At 44.5% G+C, this 16,869-nt stretch overlaps 1 protein-coding gene across 4 annotated transcripts; it reads left to right on the forward strand.

Moving 5' to 3' along the window:
* Positions 1-10,370: 10,370 nt before the first annotated feature.
* On the forward strand, positions 10,371-16,033 carry LOC103658125 (putative tripartite motif-containing protein 75). 4 transcript variants are annotated; one of them, XM_040626414.1, is made up of 3 exons: positions 10,371-10,476; positions 12,452-12,525; positions 13,179-16,033. In XM_040626414.1, the coding sequence occupies exon 3, from the start codon at positions 13,490-13,492 to the stop codon at positions 14,897-14,899; it is 1,410 nt and encodes a 469-aa protein (XP_040482348.1). In that variant the 5' UTR covers positions 10,371-10,476; positions 12,452-12,525; positions 13,179-13,489; the 3' UTR covers positions 14,900-16,033. The 4 variants fall into 4 exon arrangements, with proteins under 4 accessions (XP_040482348.1, XP_040482350.1, XP_040482349.1 ...); XM_040626416.1 differs by having other exon boundaries at positions 13,277-16,033; XM_040626415.1 differs by lacking the exon at positions 12,452-12,525 and having other exon boundaries at positions 10,386-10,476.
* Positions 16,034-16,869: the final 836 nt, after the last annotated feature.

Genomic DNA, 16,869 nt, shown 5'->3' on the forward strand with positions numbered 1-16,869 from the left:
CAAGCAGGGGGAGTGGGAAAGGAAGAAGCAGGCTCCCAGTGAAGCAAGGAGCCCAATGCGGGGCTTGATCCCAGAACCCTGGGATCACGCCCTGAGCTGAAGGCAGACGCTTAATGACTGAGCGACCCAGGTGCCCCAAAAATACATGTTTAATAAAGAAATGTGCAAAGAACCTGACATTAAGAGAGGAAAAAAATACATTTGTTACTGCATCCCTTACAAAGAACCCCTCAACGTATTAATGCAGCTGCTTCCAGCCTTTTGTCAGAGCATTTTTAAAAAAAGATTTATTTATTTTAGAAATAGAGAGAGAGAGCGTGAATGGGGGGAGCAGAGGGAGAGGGAGAGAGAATCCTCATGCAGACTCCCCATTGAGCACAGAGCCCAAAGCAGGGCTTGATCTCACGACCCTGAGATCATGACCTGAGCCAAAATCAAGAGTCTGATGCTTAACTGACTGTGCCACCCAGGCGCCCCCAGAGCATTTTTTTAAAAAACACATTTGTTTCTACACGCTGTGAAAAAATTTAAACTGTTATGTTTTATCTCTTATCATATTAATATAAGCAATTCCATGTGTTAAATAAAATTTTGACTGAGTATATTTTAAAGATCTAATTGGCTTTATTAATTGATTGATGAATTGGGCAACATCCCATCTAGCAAGTAGAAGAGAGCTCCAAAGGGCTACAGAAAAGGAGAGGTCTTTAAAGGTAAAGAGGAAATGGAGAAAAGGAAATTATTAGCAAAGAATCCATTCTTTTAGGCAAGGTCGCCTTCCTAAGGGAACGGAAGGGGTCTATGAGTAAATTTCCTAGTGCTGGCTAAGAAATCCCCATATAATGACTGGGTAAAGCTACATTGGTGGGGGGTGGGGGGTGGGGATGGGGCATGGGTTGTAACTTCAGTCACATTAGGTATTAAGTCTTGACTTACTGACTTGGGGCCTTAACCTCAGTGATGATATTTTGGGCCTGTGGGTTTTTTTTGTTTTGTTTTGTTTTTGTTTTTAACACACGTAATTAGGATCTCTTTTAATACATCATTTTAACAGTTTGTATAACATTCCAAGAGTGGACATACAATAAATGTTGAGTTGATAATTTACACTTTTTTTGCTATTGTATGTAATGATATGGTGAAAGAGGCGGCAGATAAAGCTTTTTATTTAAAAAAGATTACTAAGTCTTGGGGCACCTGGGCGGCTCAGTTGGTTAAGTGTCTGCCTTCAGCTCAGGTCAGGATCCTGGTATCCTGGGATCGAGTCCTGATTTGGGCTTTCTACTCAGTGGGGAGTCTGCTTCTCCCTCTCCCCACCCTGCTCGTGCTCTCTTTCTCTCTCTCTCTCTCTCTCTCAAATAAATAAAAACTTAAAAAAAAAAAAAAGATTATGTCTTTAGGAGAGAATTCTAAAATAAAAGAAGAAATATAATAGTTTTGATTCATACTGTCACATAATTCCCAACAGGGTATGCTCACATCCCTCATCAGTGCTTATATCCTAAGGCATCACCAGCCTCAGAACTTTCATTAGAAATAAAACTTGGCTAACTTAATTCAGCAAATCAACAAAATGTCACCTCATTTTGGATTTCCTTCTTTACTAGAGAAGTTGGCAACTATTTCACATTTTTTCAGTTTCATTTCTCTTTCAGGAGTTGTTGACTCATTGTTGTTGGTACCCCACCCCTTTTTTGAGAAAGGCTTAATTTGTTTGTGCCCTTTAAAGTTGGAAAATATTTGTGGGAAATAGGATTCCTCCCTTTCTTGTAAATTTGTTGTAGGAGGTTTAAATTTTGAGATGACTTTTGATCTTTTCCATTGTGATTTCTTTCTCTTCAGATAGGTCAGGAAATGACATTTTAAGCCACCTCTAGGCCCTCAAGCCTCTGCTCACGGTTGAGTCCTCTCCCTCTCTGCCACATCCACCCTTTTCAATGAGAGAACGGCCAGAGGTGATCTCCATCTTATCACGGCCTTCAGCTCCAGGTCTCTGAGATTCTCTGGAAGTGCACTTCCCTCAGGAGTGCCAGAGCTCCAGATGGGGAATGGCTTCTCTGCTGGGCTGGAAGGGGCCTTTGGCAGAGAAACCAAGCATTGGACAGTAACGTGTTTCTGCGCCAAACAGACAGAGTGGAAATAGCAAATAAAATGTTGGAGTGATTACATGGGTGTAACTTTTAGAACTGGTTTCTTCTTGTTAAGATAACTTTCCTCTCCCATAGAGTTGTTGTAATTTGAAACCCCAACGTCCAACCACATTCCCCATCATCAAGCTTCAGGGCTAGCCTTCCCTCTCCATTTCGCTGCCAAAAAAAAAAAAAAAAAAAAAAAAAAAAAAAATTCCCAGCAATTGTGGCTCATTGGATTTCTCCTAAGCAGTGACAGAGAAACAGTATTTGTCCTTTCTGTCTAACCTTTATTTCTAGTAAAGATACACATGAAGATAAACCTTCCGTGTTTCTATGAGGCTTACTCCTGTCTGTGACTGCTGTAATCACTGCTAGTTTCTAAGAAGCCACCACTTACCACTCTCCTGATCTTTTCATTCTCCCCTTCCCCTTCTTTCCTTCCTTGTGTTTGTTTTATTCCTAAACTAAATCCAAAATTGTCTAAACACCCCCCTTAATTCATTCAAATACACCTGGCCTTCCAGCACTTGGTCTTGCAGGAGCCCCTTGGGGAGCTTCTGACCTGCTCTGATCCAGAGAAGTTGCTCTGTGGGCTGCTGCCCAGACGTCATCCTGAGGATCCCTCCGGTGTCTTCCTTGAGGTGCTTTCCCTTTCCCAGCTTCCCAGGTGCTTTTCCTTCAGAGGTCAGTCCCTTGTCCTGGTGGATTGTATTTTTCAGCAGCTTCTGGGGGAACGAAGCGTGGGACAAAAATGTTGGGAGTTCTTGCATGAAAGTCTTTCGTCTATCGCTATGCTTAAGGAAAACCTTGTCAAGATTACTTTAGAAGAGTAACAGCAAAGCTTACAGTGGCGAATCCTCTGGCAGGCACCACCTTCGCCAAAATGACCTCAGTTCTTGTTTCCGGTAATGATGGTAACCAAGGGTGTGTGCCTTTCCATACGATACACTGAGTATTAGCATTACTTCTCTGCTCATCCTGCTAACAGGCAGACCTGAATCAAATCGTGAGGGAACATCACACAGACTATTGGAAGGACAACCTACAAAATAACTACCCTGTGCTCTTCAAAGATACCAAAGCTATGAAACAGACAGAAAGCCTCAAAACTCTGCCAGATCAAAAGAGACTAAGGAGACACGAAACACACAACTCCCTCTGGCTTTCTCCAGCATTATAATTAAGTTTCTTCAATATTCCTACACCCATGTTTTATATGTCTATAAATATGCAAACAAAGAAACACTCTTTAGTTTGTATTTATACCAACGGGAGAGCAAGTTCATGTAGTATTCTGCATGTTGCTTTTTTCACTACAATATATCTGGAGGTTTTTTTCATACCCATCTGTGTAGATTGATTTCATCTATTTTTTTAAGCTTTTATAGCCTCTTCCATGAAAAGCCTGAATGAGATTTATATTTATGGTAGGTTTTTTTTTTTTTTGAAGTCTGAGTAATTATTTTAGAATTGCAGAAGAATTTGTATTGATTTTCATACCTTCCTTATAAAATGGACATAGCAAATACCAAGATGCAGGTAATCTTCCAGAAACAGAGCGACAAGACTGTCTTTTGGCAGTTGGGAAAAAATAACAAAACTTTGGTGGGGCATAACCCTATAGGGTGGGACAGACCTACCCAGTCAACTAACGAGATGTGAACTCATGAAGGAGTGGTTGTTCCTTTCATTTCACGGTTAACCACACCACCTGGCAACCCCTACCACCTACTCCATTCAGTGAGCCCAACATAGGTGAACCTGTTACAGTGCAGAATTCTCCACTCCCTTACCTTTTGGAAGAGGAAGAAGTGGTGGTGAAGCTTTTAAAACCAGTCTCCAGAGACTTTAGTTTAGTTTGACCCTCAACTTCCTCAGAGGAGTAAAAAATATAAAGAATCTGAAAAGGCTGCCACTGGAAATTAGAAGACCACCCTAAGCCAACAAAGCCCTGATAGCTGTCGGCGGTACACGCTCAAGACGTCTTCCCCTCTCTCCTTCCTTGCGGGGTCATTGAGCATGCGCAGGCCGACTACCAGCCCCCTTCCAGGGGAACAGCCAATCACCACACAGAACACATCGGCGCGGCTGTGGATAGAGCCGGCCCCTCGGGGGCGCGCTGGCGTCTCTGTCTTGCCCTGCCGCTGGTTCTGAGCACCCTGTGCAGTCTGCGTCCTGGGCGTCTGAGCTGCTTGCTCCAGGTAAGGCCAAAGGGCAGGAGAAAGGGCCAAGCAGAGCCCGACGTGAGGTTTAGCTGAGCAGAGACTTCCTGAGTGTCAGCTGGGCTCCAGATCTCGGGGCTGTGACTTGTCCACGCTGGAGTCTCCTCAGGCTCTGTGGAAGGCTTTTCAGAAATACTGATTCCTGGGCCCTCGCTCAGACCCATTAATGGAGGTGTTAGGACTGCGTTAACCGGACTTCCAAAGAGATTCTGTCTCTGGCCTGTTGGAGAAGCGGCAAGGAGATCTCGATGGCATTATTGTTGGGGGCGTTAGGGGAACATCTACCCCGTAGAGTGCCAGCATCTCCCTAGCAGATTCCCTCATCCTCTAGACTTCACGAGGATTTTGCCCAGGTCGGGAATTATCATTCACATTTTACAGATGTGCAGTTTTGCTCAGATGTGGGAAATACCAACTAAGGTCACAGAAAGTCGAATCTTGGCTATTGGAGCCTACCATAGGGTTATTTCTTAGCTTAATATTTATTCAGCCTAAGCTATGAAATAGCGATAAGAGTAAGAATAGGTAATACAATTTTGAGTGAAAACAAGGGAGAATTCAGATCATGAACCATATACTCCAGGGTCGTGTCATTAACCAAACGTTGACAAAAATAAATGTAAAATCTCAGCTGAGCTGTGTGGTATGAAAGATATATGGAGCCAAAAAATGGGACTTCTCTGAGATGTTGGTGTCCTCTAAGCCTTATTGTTAGACTAATGAAAAGCTATTCCATTGCTTGAAATTGAACATAATAGTATTATATTTGAGTTTGAAAAGCATAGAATTAAAGAACTGATAGAGGGGATGGAGTAAAGGGGGTAGTTATAGTAGTAGGCTCATGTTCGTAGCTTCAAATAGGAAAATGAAAACCTTTGTTTTCAGCCTCAGTCTGGAAGGTGAGTTAGGGAAGACAGTTACGTGGGTGGGGAGGACCCATTAGGAACTTGGGTTTGTATGGGAACAATCACCCATCTCTTTATTTTAAATGAAATACTCTTTTAAAAGCAATATAACTGGGGGCGCCTGGGTGGCTCCATTGGTTAAAAGCTTCCAACTCTTGGTTTTGGCTCAGGTCGTGATCTCATAGGTTGTGGGATCTGAGATCAAGCCCAGAGTTGTGGCCAGCTCCACGGTCAGCGAGTAGTCTGCTTGAAGATTCTCTCCCTCTGCCCCTCCCCCTACACGAGAGCTTTCTTATCTGTCTCCCGAATAAGTAACAAAACTTGCAAACATCTAAGATACTCTTTAGTAGGTGGTAGGTAAATAAACTATGACACATCCAGAAAATGGAATATTATGCAAGTGTCAGAAGGAAATAAATTATTAAGCTGTCACAGGATTTCTTTTCCTTTTGTGCCCGAGGTTCTTGGTCACGCTGCTTCAAAGAATGAAGAGTTAGACCAGACAAAGGGTGATTCGCAGCAAAGCAAAGCTTATTGAGCAATAGTAAAGTTTATTGAGTGATAGTACAAAGCTCCCAAAGAGGGAGGCGACCCGAGAGGGTTGCCAATTTGGTAATTAGATCTAGGGGTTTTTATGGGCTTGTTGGCAGGCTGTTTTAATCTGATTAACCCTCCATGTGCCTGTCACCCAGTCAGGTTTTTGTCATCTGTCTGTCACCTGGGAAAGGGTGGCGGGCTCCTTCCAGGGTGGTGTGAAGTCCTTTTAAAGGTGGTTTCCTAACAGGGTGGGGGCCCCTTTCCCTGCCTGCCTTTCTTCCAACTATCCTTCAGTAAAGCCGTGCAAAGTCATGGCGGAACCTTAAATGCACAGTGCTAAGTGAATGAAAAACCAATCTGAAAAGGCTACACACTGTATCGTTCCAACTATGTAACACTCTGGAAAAGGCAAAACTGTGGAGACAGTAATAATTGCCAGGTGTTGGGGTGAGGGTCGGAAGAATAGAGCGCAGAGGAGGTTTAGGACAGTGAAAATGCTTGTATGCAATTATGCTGATGGATACATATCATTATACATTTGTCCAAATACGTAGAATGTACAACATCAAGAGTGAACTCTAATGTACAATATGGACTTTGGCGATTATGGTAAGTCAACATTGGTTTATTAGTTGTAACAAATGTACCACGGTGGTGGGGGATGTTGATAATAGGGGAGGCTGTGTACATGTGGGGGCAGTGAGTATATGGGAAATCTCTGTACCTTCCTCTCAGTTCTGCTGTGAACCTAAAACTGCTCTAAAATGTAGTCTAACTACAAAAACAAACAACAAAACAGAACAAAAGAAGTTTAGAAGAGAAATTTAATCATTATATTCGCAGGCCCTTGGCTTAGTTACTGGCTCACCATAGACCCTCAGTAAATCCTGGCTCTCCTTTTTCATCTGGTGCCTTGGGAAAGCTCCTCCACCGTCCCGAGCCTCAGCCTGCTCCTCTGGAAACACCCGGATGGAGGTGGGGACGGGCAGTTTGGAAGGTCCTTTCCTCAGCTGTGAACTGCTTGCACTAGGAACAGGCATGTGCAGAATAACTGGTCTCCCCGCCCTTCCCAGATCGGCCTTTCTCAGGGCCGCCCTCTGCCCCGGTCTTCTCCCTCTCAGTCAATGGCAGCTCCTGTCTCTCCCCAGCTAGAGCAAAAACCTAGTGGCATCTCTGCTTTGTCTCCTGTCAGCGCGTGCTGTTGTCTGTCTGCTGCACTCTGTCCTTGGATTCTGATCCCCCCTCCCAGGGACACCTGGGGACCCCTTCCTTCTCTGGCTTGCCTGGCTCTGGTCTGACCTCCCTGGCCTAGTGGACCCCAAGCATCTGACCTTCACCTGGCCCCCTGCCTCACCTAAGCCAAGTCTCCCCTGCCCGCCCTCTTACCAGTGCTGCACACCTCCTAGCATTCTTGCCCTTCCAGCCACCTCATGTCCCTTTCTGCACCAGAACGCCCTTAATTGTTCACTTTGCCTGGACTGGACTGTCCTGTCTCCTTTGCCCGGATCACCGCTGCGGAGACTGGACTTCACTTGACCTTAGTCACCCCCAGGGGGGCCCTCGGTGGCCCCTGTGTGCTGGGTGGTGGGGTGAGCCTGTCACCCGCTGCCCAGTCTCCTGTTTTGTCATCTGACACTCAGCATGTCTAGTGAAATGGCTCAGGTCGTGCCCATCCTCGGACTCGACTGCAAACTCCCTCGTGGACTAGCAACTCAGGGAAAGCAGAGACTGGGTGGATCCACCTCTGTTTGACCAGAGCCTTAGCATAGTGTCTTGTGCAGTCATTGTTGGGAGAAGGAACCCGTGAAATGATGCCACAAGAATGAATCCAGGGCACTCAAGAAAACATGACCTTTTAGAGGGAAGATCTTTGACCCCTGGGGGATAAAGCTGTGGACTCCACAGGTAGAGGGAGTCTGAAGAAGATGTCCTCAGGCAACTAATGTGTGAACTTGGGGCGCCTGGGTGGCTCGGTCGGTTAAGTGTCTGCCTTCGGCTCAGGTCATGATCCCAGGGTTCTGGGATCGAGCCCCGAATCAGGCTCCCTGCTCAGCCAAAAGCCTACTTATCCCTGTGCCCTCCCCCCGCCCCCGCCGCCTGTGCACACACGCACTCTCTCTCTCTGTCAAATAAATACATAAAATCTTAAAAAGAAAAAACAACAAAGCTAAACTCAAGTGTGAACTTCCCCTGACAGGCTGCCCAGCTCACCCTGTTTTATTTCTGTGAGTGAGAAGACATTCTGTCCAGGCTCCTGCCTCACTCTTTATCCCATTAGCTGCAGTTTTATCCTTCCCACACTATGGCCACATATCCCTCCGGTTTCCATTCTCTCTTTCCTCCCCACACCCTGGGCACCTGAAATCACTGGACTTGGGCTGACTGGGGTTGTAGAAAAAGCAACTGTTTGGATTCAAATAGATGTTACACGGATTGGAGCCCGTTCTGACTCCTCACTTGAGGCTGTGTAAGCTGGTTGGGGTGAATAGTTCAACCTTCCTGACAAGGATTCAGGGACGCTGGGTAAATCTCTCATCTCTTTCCTACCTTGTGAGGAAGCCAAAGGAAGAACGTAGAGAGATCCATTTTTAAAATGCGTCTGTATATCAATACAAAGAAAATACAACAAAATAGTCTAAAACAATCCTTGGGTTGGGGAGGATTTTGACATCCTTGAGGTTTTTCAGACAGGCACTCAAAAGAGGGGCTGGGTCGTTCCTAGTACAGGGCCATAAGCTGCTAGAAGTCAAGTTAAAGTTTGGTCAAGGCTGAGTGCAGTTATTGGAATGGAGTGTCCATTTTGATAGTTTCTGTAGTTCTCACCATACAGAAAAAAATGTCTGGATATACATATTTCAGAATATCATTATTTCTGGATAATGGAATTACTTCATTTTTTGTGTCTGTGTTTAGGTATTTTTAAGCTATGATGTTATTGTAGCAATGATATTAATATTCCACATTATTTTTATTTATGAAGCTCCTTGCATACATCCTTATTTTTCCCATACTTATTTTTTTAATTATAAGAAATTTCAAATATATTCATAAGTAAAGAGAATAGGATAATAAACTCCCATAATCACTTATTCTCAATAGTCATCCACATGTGGCCAATCTTGTTTTATCTGCCGACTCTGGTCCTGCCTCTCCCCTCTTCACTTAGATTATTTTTAAATAATATATCATTTGAAGACATGATATCACTTGATCTGAATGAATTTCAATATCTATCTCTAAAAGATGAGGAGTCCTGGGCACCTGGCTGGCTCAGTCAATGGACCGTGCAGCTCTTGATCTCAGGGTTGTAGGTTCGAACCCCATGTAGAGTGTAGAGATTACTTTTTTTTTCTTTTTTGTAGAGATTACTTTCTAAAAATTAAAAACAAAAGATGAGGAATTTTTTTCAAAATAACAATACCAGATTCACCCTTTAAAAAGTAATTTATTTATTTTTAAAGTAATCTCTTTGCCCAACATGGGGCTTGAATTCATGATCCCAAGATCAAGAGTCACATGCTGTATGGACTGAGCCAGCCCAGGCACCCCCACTCTTAAAAAAATTCAATGTAATTCTAACATCAGCAAATATCCGTCTGTTTTCAGATTTCCCATGCTATCTAATAGTTATTTTTTACAGTTGGCTTGTTAGATACAGGGTCCAAACAACATCTACTCATTGATGTATTCTTTACTTAGTACTCAAGTAATTCTAGGGAGAACTGTGATCAAATATATATGCCTGTTTTCATATACAGATGAGAAAAACAAGACTTAAGGAGGCTATAAGAGCCTTGTCCAGAGGCTCCTGAGTGGCACAGTTGGTTGGAGCCTGCCTTTGGCTCAGGACATGATCTCGGGGTTCTGGAATCGAGCCCGGCATGGGGCTCCCTGCTCAGCAGGGAGTCTGCTTCTCCCTCTCCTCCTACGCCTTACGCGCCTGCTCGGGCTCTCCCTTTCTCTCAAATAAATAAATAAATAAAATCTTAAAAACAAAACAAAAAATGGGGTGCCTGGGTGCCTCAGTCAGATAAGCATCTGCCTTCAGCTCAGGTCATGATCCCAGAGTCCCAGGATCAAGCCCCAACTTGGGCTTCCTGCTCAGCAGGAGTCTGCTTCTCCCTCTGCTCCCCCCCTCCACTTGTGTTCTCTCTCGAGAGTTCACTCTCTCAAATAAATAAAAAATCTTCAAAAAAAGAAAAATAAACTAAAAATGAGTGAATGGGGCTCCTGGGTGGTTCAGCCGTTTAAACCTCGGACTCCTGGACTCAGGTCATGATCTCTGGGTCCTGGAATGGAGCCCTATGGGGCTCTGGCCTCAGCAGGAGCAGGGAGTCTGCCTGAGAGATTCTCTTGCCCTCTGCCCCTCCCCCCTTCTCTCTCAAAAATAAATAAACAAAAAATGAATGAATGAATGAAACTGCCCTACATGGTTATTATGAGGAAGACTCTAACGTTTTCAGGCCAAAGATACTTAAGTGCTTATTATAATTACAGGAACCGCCCCTCCCCCTCACCCCTTCTGTCCTTCCCTTGTCCATGCCCCTCCCACTTATAGGAGGAACCGTGTTTGCTGGGTGGAGTCCTCTGAGCTCCTCCTTTGCATACATATGGGGATTTGCCTGCCGCGTGTGGTTCCCTGCGTAGATAAGGGAATCTTGGCCCGAGGTCGCTGCTCAGGTAAGCCCGGAGATGGGAGGATGTGGGTGCAGGAGGCTGGAGTGGTAAGGTCTGTGGCCCCCTGAGTTAAGTACTCAGTGCCTGCGAGACACTGCGCCTGGAGAGAGCGCACCTCGCCAGAAATTCCAAACTCGGTTTGGATTATTTCAAAACCCGTCGCTTGTGTTGTGGTTCCCTGTCTCTCAAACAACATTGTTTGTTCAGAATCACCTGAAATGTTTGTTAACCACACAGATACCCAGGTCCCACCCTGTCCTAAAGGGGAATTAATATCTGTGTGTGACAGAGCCCGGGTCGGGTGGGTCTGACGTTGAATGTGTAATCTCCTTACAGGATGTCTCGGTGAGAAGTGGTTTGTGGTGAGGAGAGTGGAGGGCTAAGAGCCTTGGGCCCTGTACCCCTGATTCTCAAGCCCTGCATAGCCTTGATCTTCTTTAATTTAACCAATCTGCTTTCTTACAGAGGGCAGACTTAAGTCTCAGAGAGGTTAAGTAGTTTACCCAAAGTCACAGAGCTTGTAAGGGAGCACCAGAAACCTAATTCAACAAATACTTAATGAATTCCTGGGCTGGATGGTTAAGGATCAATTATGAGAAATAAGGATACTATCTTACTGTTTCGGTCGTTAGTGTGGAAGACAGCTTGACCTCAAAGAAAATGACAAGACTGGTTAAGGTGTCAGAAAACCTTGAATTAGGATATTGAGGACAGGCAGGAAGTGTGAGATCTGGGGGAAGAAGAGGAACAAGGGAAGGAGACTGATGGATGGGCCAGAACTTTGCTGGACCTCAGCTCAGCAGTATGTCAATGTCGTGGGGCCAGAGGTTGGTCCACTTGGAGAAAGTGAGGGAAGAACTGGGACTGAAGCTACCTTGGCGGGGGAGGGAGGGTGGCAGATAAAGGGTCAGACCCTGAGGGCTCTTGTGAGCCCAGGGAAGGACTTGGGGAAACTGACCACTTTCTAAATCCTGCACCTGCGTAAGCAGAAGCAGGAATGGCGGGGGCCTGGTTGACTCAGGCTCCAGGTCACATGGTCATCCTGAAGAGCCTACAAGTCTGAAACTCAAAACAGCTGTAAAACAAGTTTTTGATAAATTTGGTGCAAAATGTATTTGGCAAAACTTCACCTGACGTGAAGCTTTTTATAACCTATAAAGGATAGTTGTAATTACCTTACTTGGTTTGGATTTGCCATCCCAAAATACCCTCTTTTACAGCATAATGATTGTTTAAAGCTAATTATTTTTCAAAGGCAGCAAATGCAGGAGAATCGTTGAAAATAGAATAGATGTTGCCCTTTTGTGAGGGAAATTTACATTCGTCAGAGAAATATCCATTTGTAAGGGTTTCTTGCCTGCTCAATCAGGAAGAGGGGCAGGACTAATCTCTAGAAACATTTATCTTTGGAGAGGGACTCAAATCTGCCTAACCTTGCCCTTGTTTACTCTGTTTTGCCTCCGACTACCCTCCCACCCCCAACGTCTTTCATCTAGCTGGGGATGGTATTTAAGGTGGTGGCTTAGGCCATTTGGGGGAGTTACTCAGTTTTCCTGAGTATCTCCCTTGTGTACAGGATGTATACATATTATAAAACTTGCGTTTGTTTTTCTGTGTTAATGTTTCTTTATTAGAGTGGAGTCTCGGCCAAGAACCTAGAATAGGGAGAAAATAGTATTTCCTACCCTATACCTCAGGACCAAGGATGACAAAAGCAGACCAAATTTGGTATATGTGAATTCAGAGCCATCAGAAAGCTATGTTTCAGGCTTCAAAATTGAGATTTCCTTAAGTTCTGTACTCTCACAGGGCAAAAATTTATAGTGATACTATGGTCCTTATTTACCTGATTCTAAGAGTTTGGGATTGTAGGGGAGGAAAAATTTTCCCTCCTGTCCATTTAGGTTCTGTGGCTAGTCTAAGAATTGAGATAGAATAGATTAACAGGAAAAAAATTTAATAATGTATTTGTGCACAGGAATGTCATAAAGATAGACTCGAAAGACCACCAGACGAATGAGACTTCCATACCATCCAGAGCTCAGGAAAGAGGTAGGGGCCTGGGACTTCCGGCCTTGGGGGAGGCAATTCCTGGGAAGGTGAGTGGAAAAAAATCTGTGGTAAACAAAGATTGTCACGTTATGCAGATAAGTCTCTTAGGTGAAAAAAGTTCTCTCTGGAGAGGTAATAACTCTCTTTTTGCTATGAGCCCCCTTAAAATGTAAACTTCCTTTATAACTACAGATTTCCCCCACGAATGGGGAAATTATTTTTTGAAGCCAGTTAAGATGGAGGTAAAGGGCCTTTCCTGATTCTGCTGTGTCTTGATTGCCTTCATCTCAAAATAATTCCCATACTAGTGGCATACTTTTGGGTGGCATGTTCTGAACGCTTTCAAGATGTGAAATGAATTCCTCCAAGTTAATGGATAGGTGACCAAGGCTATGTCTTAATTTGGGTGTTAACACATCTATCTGTCCCACAGCTCATGCCCTTCCCACAGCCCAAGTTGAGGTGAATGGGAGGTAGATGGGATGCAGGGATTGTGGTACCAAGTGGGTAGGGATAGATGGGGCATAATAATAAAGGCATGGGAATAAAAGATTGGGTTAGAAAAGGATAATCGGACTAGAATGTGGTAGTGGTTAAGACCACCTGAAACAAACCCAGAGTTTTTGTTTTGTTTTGTTTTGTTTTGCTTTAAGGAAGTAATCCTCTCTCCTCCTCCTAAGGACATGATGTGAGGAAACAATCATTTTCCTGGGAGAGCTGCTTAGCTTGGCTTTATTTTCTCCGTTTCCAGAGGCTGGAGAGTAGTTGTCCAGCTGAGCTGTGACTGGCTGCAGGCTCTAGGACGGGCTCTTGGCAGCTGGAATTAAAAGGCCTGAAGATTCATGGGAACTTAGGAGCCGCCAGCAAAGTGAGGCCTGAGATTTTAGGGTGTAGCCACTTGTCACTGGGGAGCCCACGCTCCTGAAGAAAACCCACCTCAGTGCAGTCCTTCATTCACAGCTTAATGGCGGTCCCAGCAGCCCTGGCAGGACTCCAGGCAGAAGCCAACTGTCCCGTCTGTCTGGATTACCTGAGAGACCCCGTCACCACCGAATGTGGGCACAACTTCTGTCGCTGTTGCATCCAGCAGTCCTGGGCCGATCTGAAGGACAGGTTCCCGTGCCCTGTCTGCCGTCACTCGTGCCAAGAGAGGCACTTGAGGAGCAACACCCAGCTGGGAAGGATGATTGACGTTGCCAGGCTCCTCCACGTCGCCAGGAGCAAGAAGAGGAGGCGGGAAGAGAAACACTTGTGTGAGAAGCATCACCAGGTCCTGACCCTCTTCTGTGAGGAGGACCTCGAGGTGTTGTGTCCCGAGTGCACAAGGCCCCCTGACCACCAGGGCCACCAGGTGAGGCCCACGCAGGAGGCCGCCTCTCATCACAGGCAAAGGCTCAGCCGCTACATTGAGCCGCTGAAGAAGCAGGTGGAAGATGTTCAGAAATTAATAAACATTCAAAGCAAAAAACCCTTAGAGCTGAAAGAGAAGGTGGAAGACCAAAGACAGGAATTACTCTCTGAATTTGAGTGCCTGAAGCAATTTTTAGAACGTGACCAAGAAGCAGTTCTTTTGAGGCTAGCTGATGAAGAGAGGGACATTGAGCAGAAACTCAGTGCAAACATAACTGCATTTTCAAAGTACATCTCCACACTCAGAGGCCTACTGAGTAAGGTAGTAGAGAACAGTGTGCTGTCTGAAGTGGAATTGCTGTCACAAATTAAACATTTCTATAGGAAGTCTGAGGATGAGATCAGCCCATCAATTTTCTCAATCCAGTTAAGAAGAGAAGGCTGCAGCTTTCCTCCCCAGTACTCTGCTTTGCAGAAAATTATAAACAGATTCAGAGTAGACATTATCCTAGATGCTGAGACAGCACACCCTAATTTGATTGTCTCGGAGGATAAGAAATATGTGACATTTACAAAGAGAAAACAAAACGTTTCTCATTTTCCAAAAAGGTTTAAAGCCAATACAGTTGTCCTGGGTTTTCCATATTTTTATTCTGGCAGGCATTACTGGGAGGTGGAAGTGGGAGACAAGTCTGAATGGGCTGTGGGGATTTGCAAAGACTTCCTTCCCACAAAGGCCAAGAGATCTCGGTTGGCCTGGCAGGGGTGCTGGATGATTCAGCGGCGGGAAGACCGCTGTGAGGCAGTGGGAGCTGTTCCAACCCTGCTGCCCTTGGACGTGAACCCCAGAGGCATTGGCATTTTCTTGGACTGTGAGCTGGGTGAGATCTCATTTTATAACAGGACCGAAAAATCTCACATCTATACTTTTACTGACATTTTTACTAGGCCTCTTAGACCTTATTTCTATATAGGACCTGATTCAAAACCTCTCAGGATCTGTACGGAAACAGATTGCGAATGAAAACTCCCTGGACCGTCTTAGTTGTTTGTTTTAAAGAATGGAGGGTGGATAGGCTATTGTATTAATATGCCACTAAAGCTAATCCTTCCACTCCCCCCAGATTTTTCTTTACCAGTTTCTTCCAAGAAGACAGTATTATTGAACAACTCTCTAGAAAATAGTGCTAGTAATGCCTCACTCAGGAATGTCAGCAGGGGTTTGCTGAGTGGGAGGGTGAGTGATCATCAGAAAGTGCAGACCGAGTTTGCAAGGGATTAACCAGAACAACTGGTCAGCTTCACCACAGCCCTGTCAAAGTTGTGCTATGAAAACGTTGTGCTCTTCCTGCCATGTACGAGTTGTGTGCTAGGCAGGAGCCAGTTGTAACCTCGGCTTTCCGGAAGGGCACAATTGAAAGGGGTGGGGTGGGCATCCGGGAGAGCCTTTAACGTAGCAGGGTTTGACAGCTTTTCCCCTTACCTCGGAGGGGCCAGCTGCCGGTGGCGCTCCCCACATCTGCGTTCTTAGAAACTCCGCCTAGTTTTCATTTCAGTCTGAATTCTCGTTCTTATGCGTTGTATTTTACATCATGGGGACTTAGGCATTGAAGAGAATTGGAAAATCTTAGGTACCGTGCCAGAGTCACCAGGTAATAAAAACTATTCAGGCACGATGGCGTATCTATTTTTATTTAGCACTTTCTTAGAAGTGCAGCTAACTTTTACTGAGCCCTAACTGTGCCCCAGGAGTTACCGAATTTCAAAGCTACGGAGTGGAAGGCTCGGCTGCTAAAGATGCCCACACGTGTACATGCTGAAACCCTGGGACGCTGCACTAACTTCACCAGAAGGACCTAGGTTCTGCTCATTTTCTATGATGGACTTAAAACTAGTTTGCAAGATAGAGATAATACTTTTGCATGAAGATTGTATATATATATATGTGTGTGTATGACGCAGAGTTAACTTTCATATCTTTCCCTGTTTTGATTAAAACTTTATACCTTAGCCTCTTATTTCCATCTTGATAGCGATGTCATTTCCTCTTGTTTTTCTCTCCCACCAAAAATCTTCATATTTTTGAAGAAAATAGAATCAATGAATGTGGGTCATTTTTTGGAGCTTGATCTGAACAACTAAAGACTTTGTGACTCAGGGAAATGGGACTCGGGTGGTGTGTTAAAGGTGTGCTAAAATGGAGATTCAGGAAATGTTCTTACTCTTAAAAATTCCTGGTGAAATATAATCAGGGTGCAGTTTTGTTTTTATGATTGCCACTAAAGAACTCCAGCAAAAAGAGGACGGAGGGCAATACATGAGTGAAGTGTGACGACACGCTGATAACTGTGGACTCTAGGTGTTGGTGTGTGGACACTTGAGTGTCCTCTTTCCTGTAACTTAACTTTGAATCAAAAGAACAAGCCAAGGTGTTTCCCTTTATCTTTGCTCTGAGATAAGGTTTGAAGGCGTGCATTTGCAATTGAATGAACATACTTACTCCCCAGCTGGTCTGAAATAGGTTTATATTGTTGATTTTGGTTAGTCCAGATTTCGTGAGTTAGGAGAAATGAGCTGTTATTGAACTACAAATTTTAACTGCCCATTTCCTTAGACTTGGCGGACTGGATGTCCTTTGAACAGTTACCAAGTGGGCTGTGGGTTGGCATTTTATATATATATATAGATATATATATATATCTATATATATATCTATATATATAATTTACTGCAATAATAAAAGATGCTTTCCCTTTTCTATTGTCTATTGCCCAGTTTTATATAGATGAATTATGAACTTTTCAGGATTACATTTTGCTTTCCTTTTGTTTTTATTGGACAACTTTTTTAAGAGGGGGGGAGAGGGAGCGAGGTAGGGAAGAGGAGGAAGGGGAGAGAAAATCTTAAGCAGGCTCCACACCCAGTGTGGGGCTTGATCTCTCAACCCCGAGATCGTGACCTGAGCCAAAATTAAGAGTAGGACTCAACGGATTG

This window comes from Ursus maritimus, unplaced genomic scaffold, assembly GCF_017311325.1.
Source record: "Ursus maritimus isolate PB19 unplaced genomic scaffold, ASM1731132v1 scaffold_11, whole genome shotgun sequence".
Taxonomy (NCBI): domain Eukaryota; kingdom Metazoa; phylum Chordata; class Mammalia; order Carnivora; family Ursidae; genus Ursus; species Ursus maritimus.

Excerpts from the sequence above, each read along its gene's own strand:
- LOC103658125 (XM_040626414.1), top strand. The coding sequence starts at position 13,490 with ATGGCGGTCCCAGCAGCCCTGGCAGGACTCCAGGCAGAAGCCAACTGT.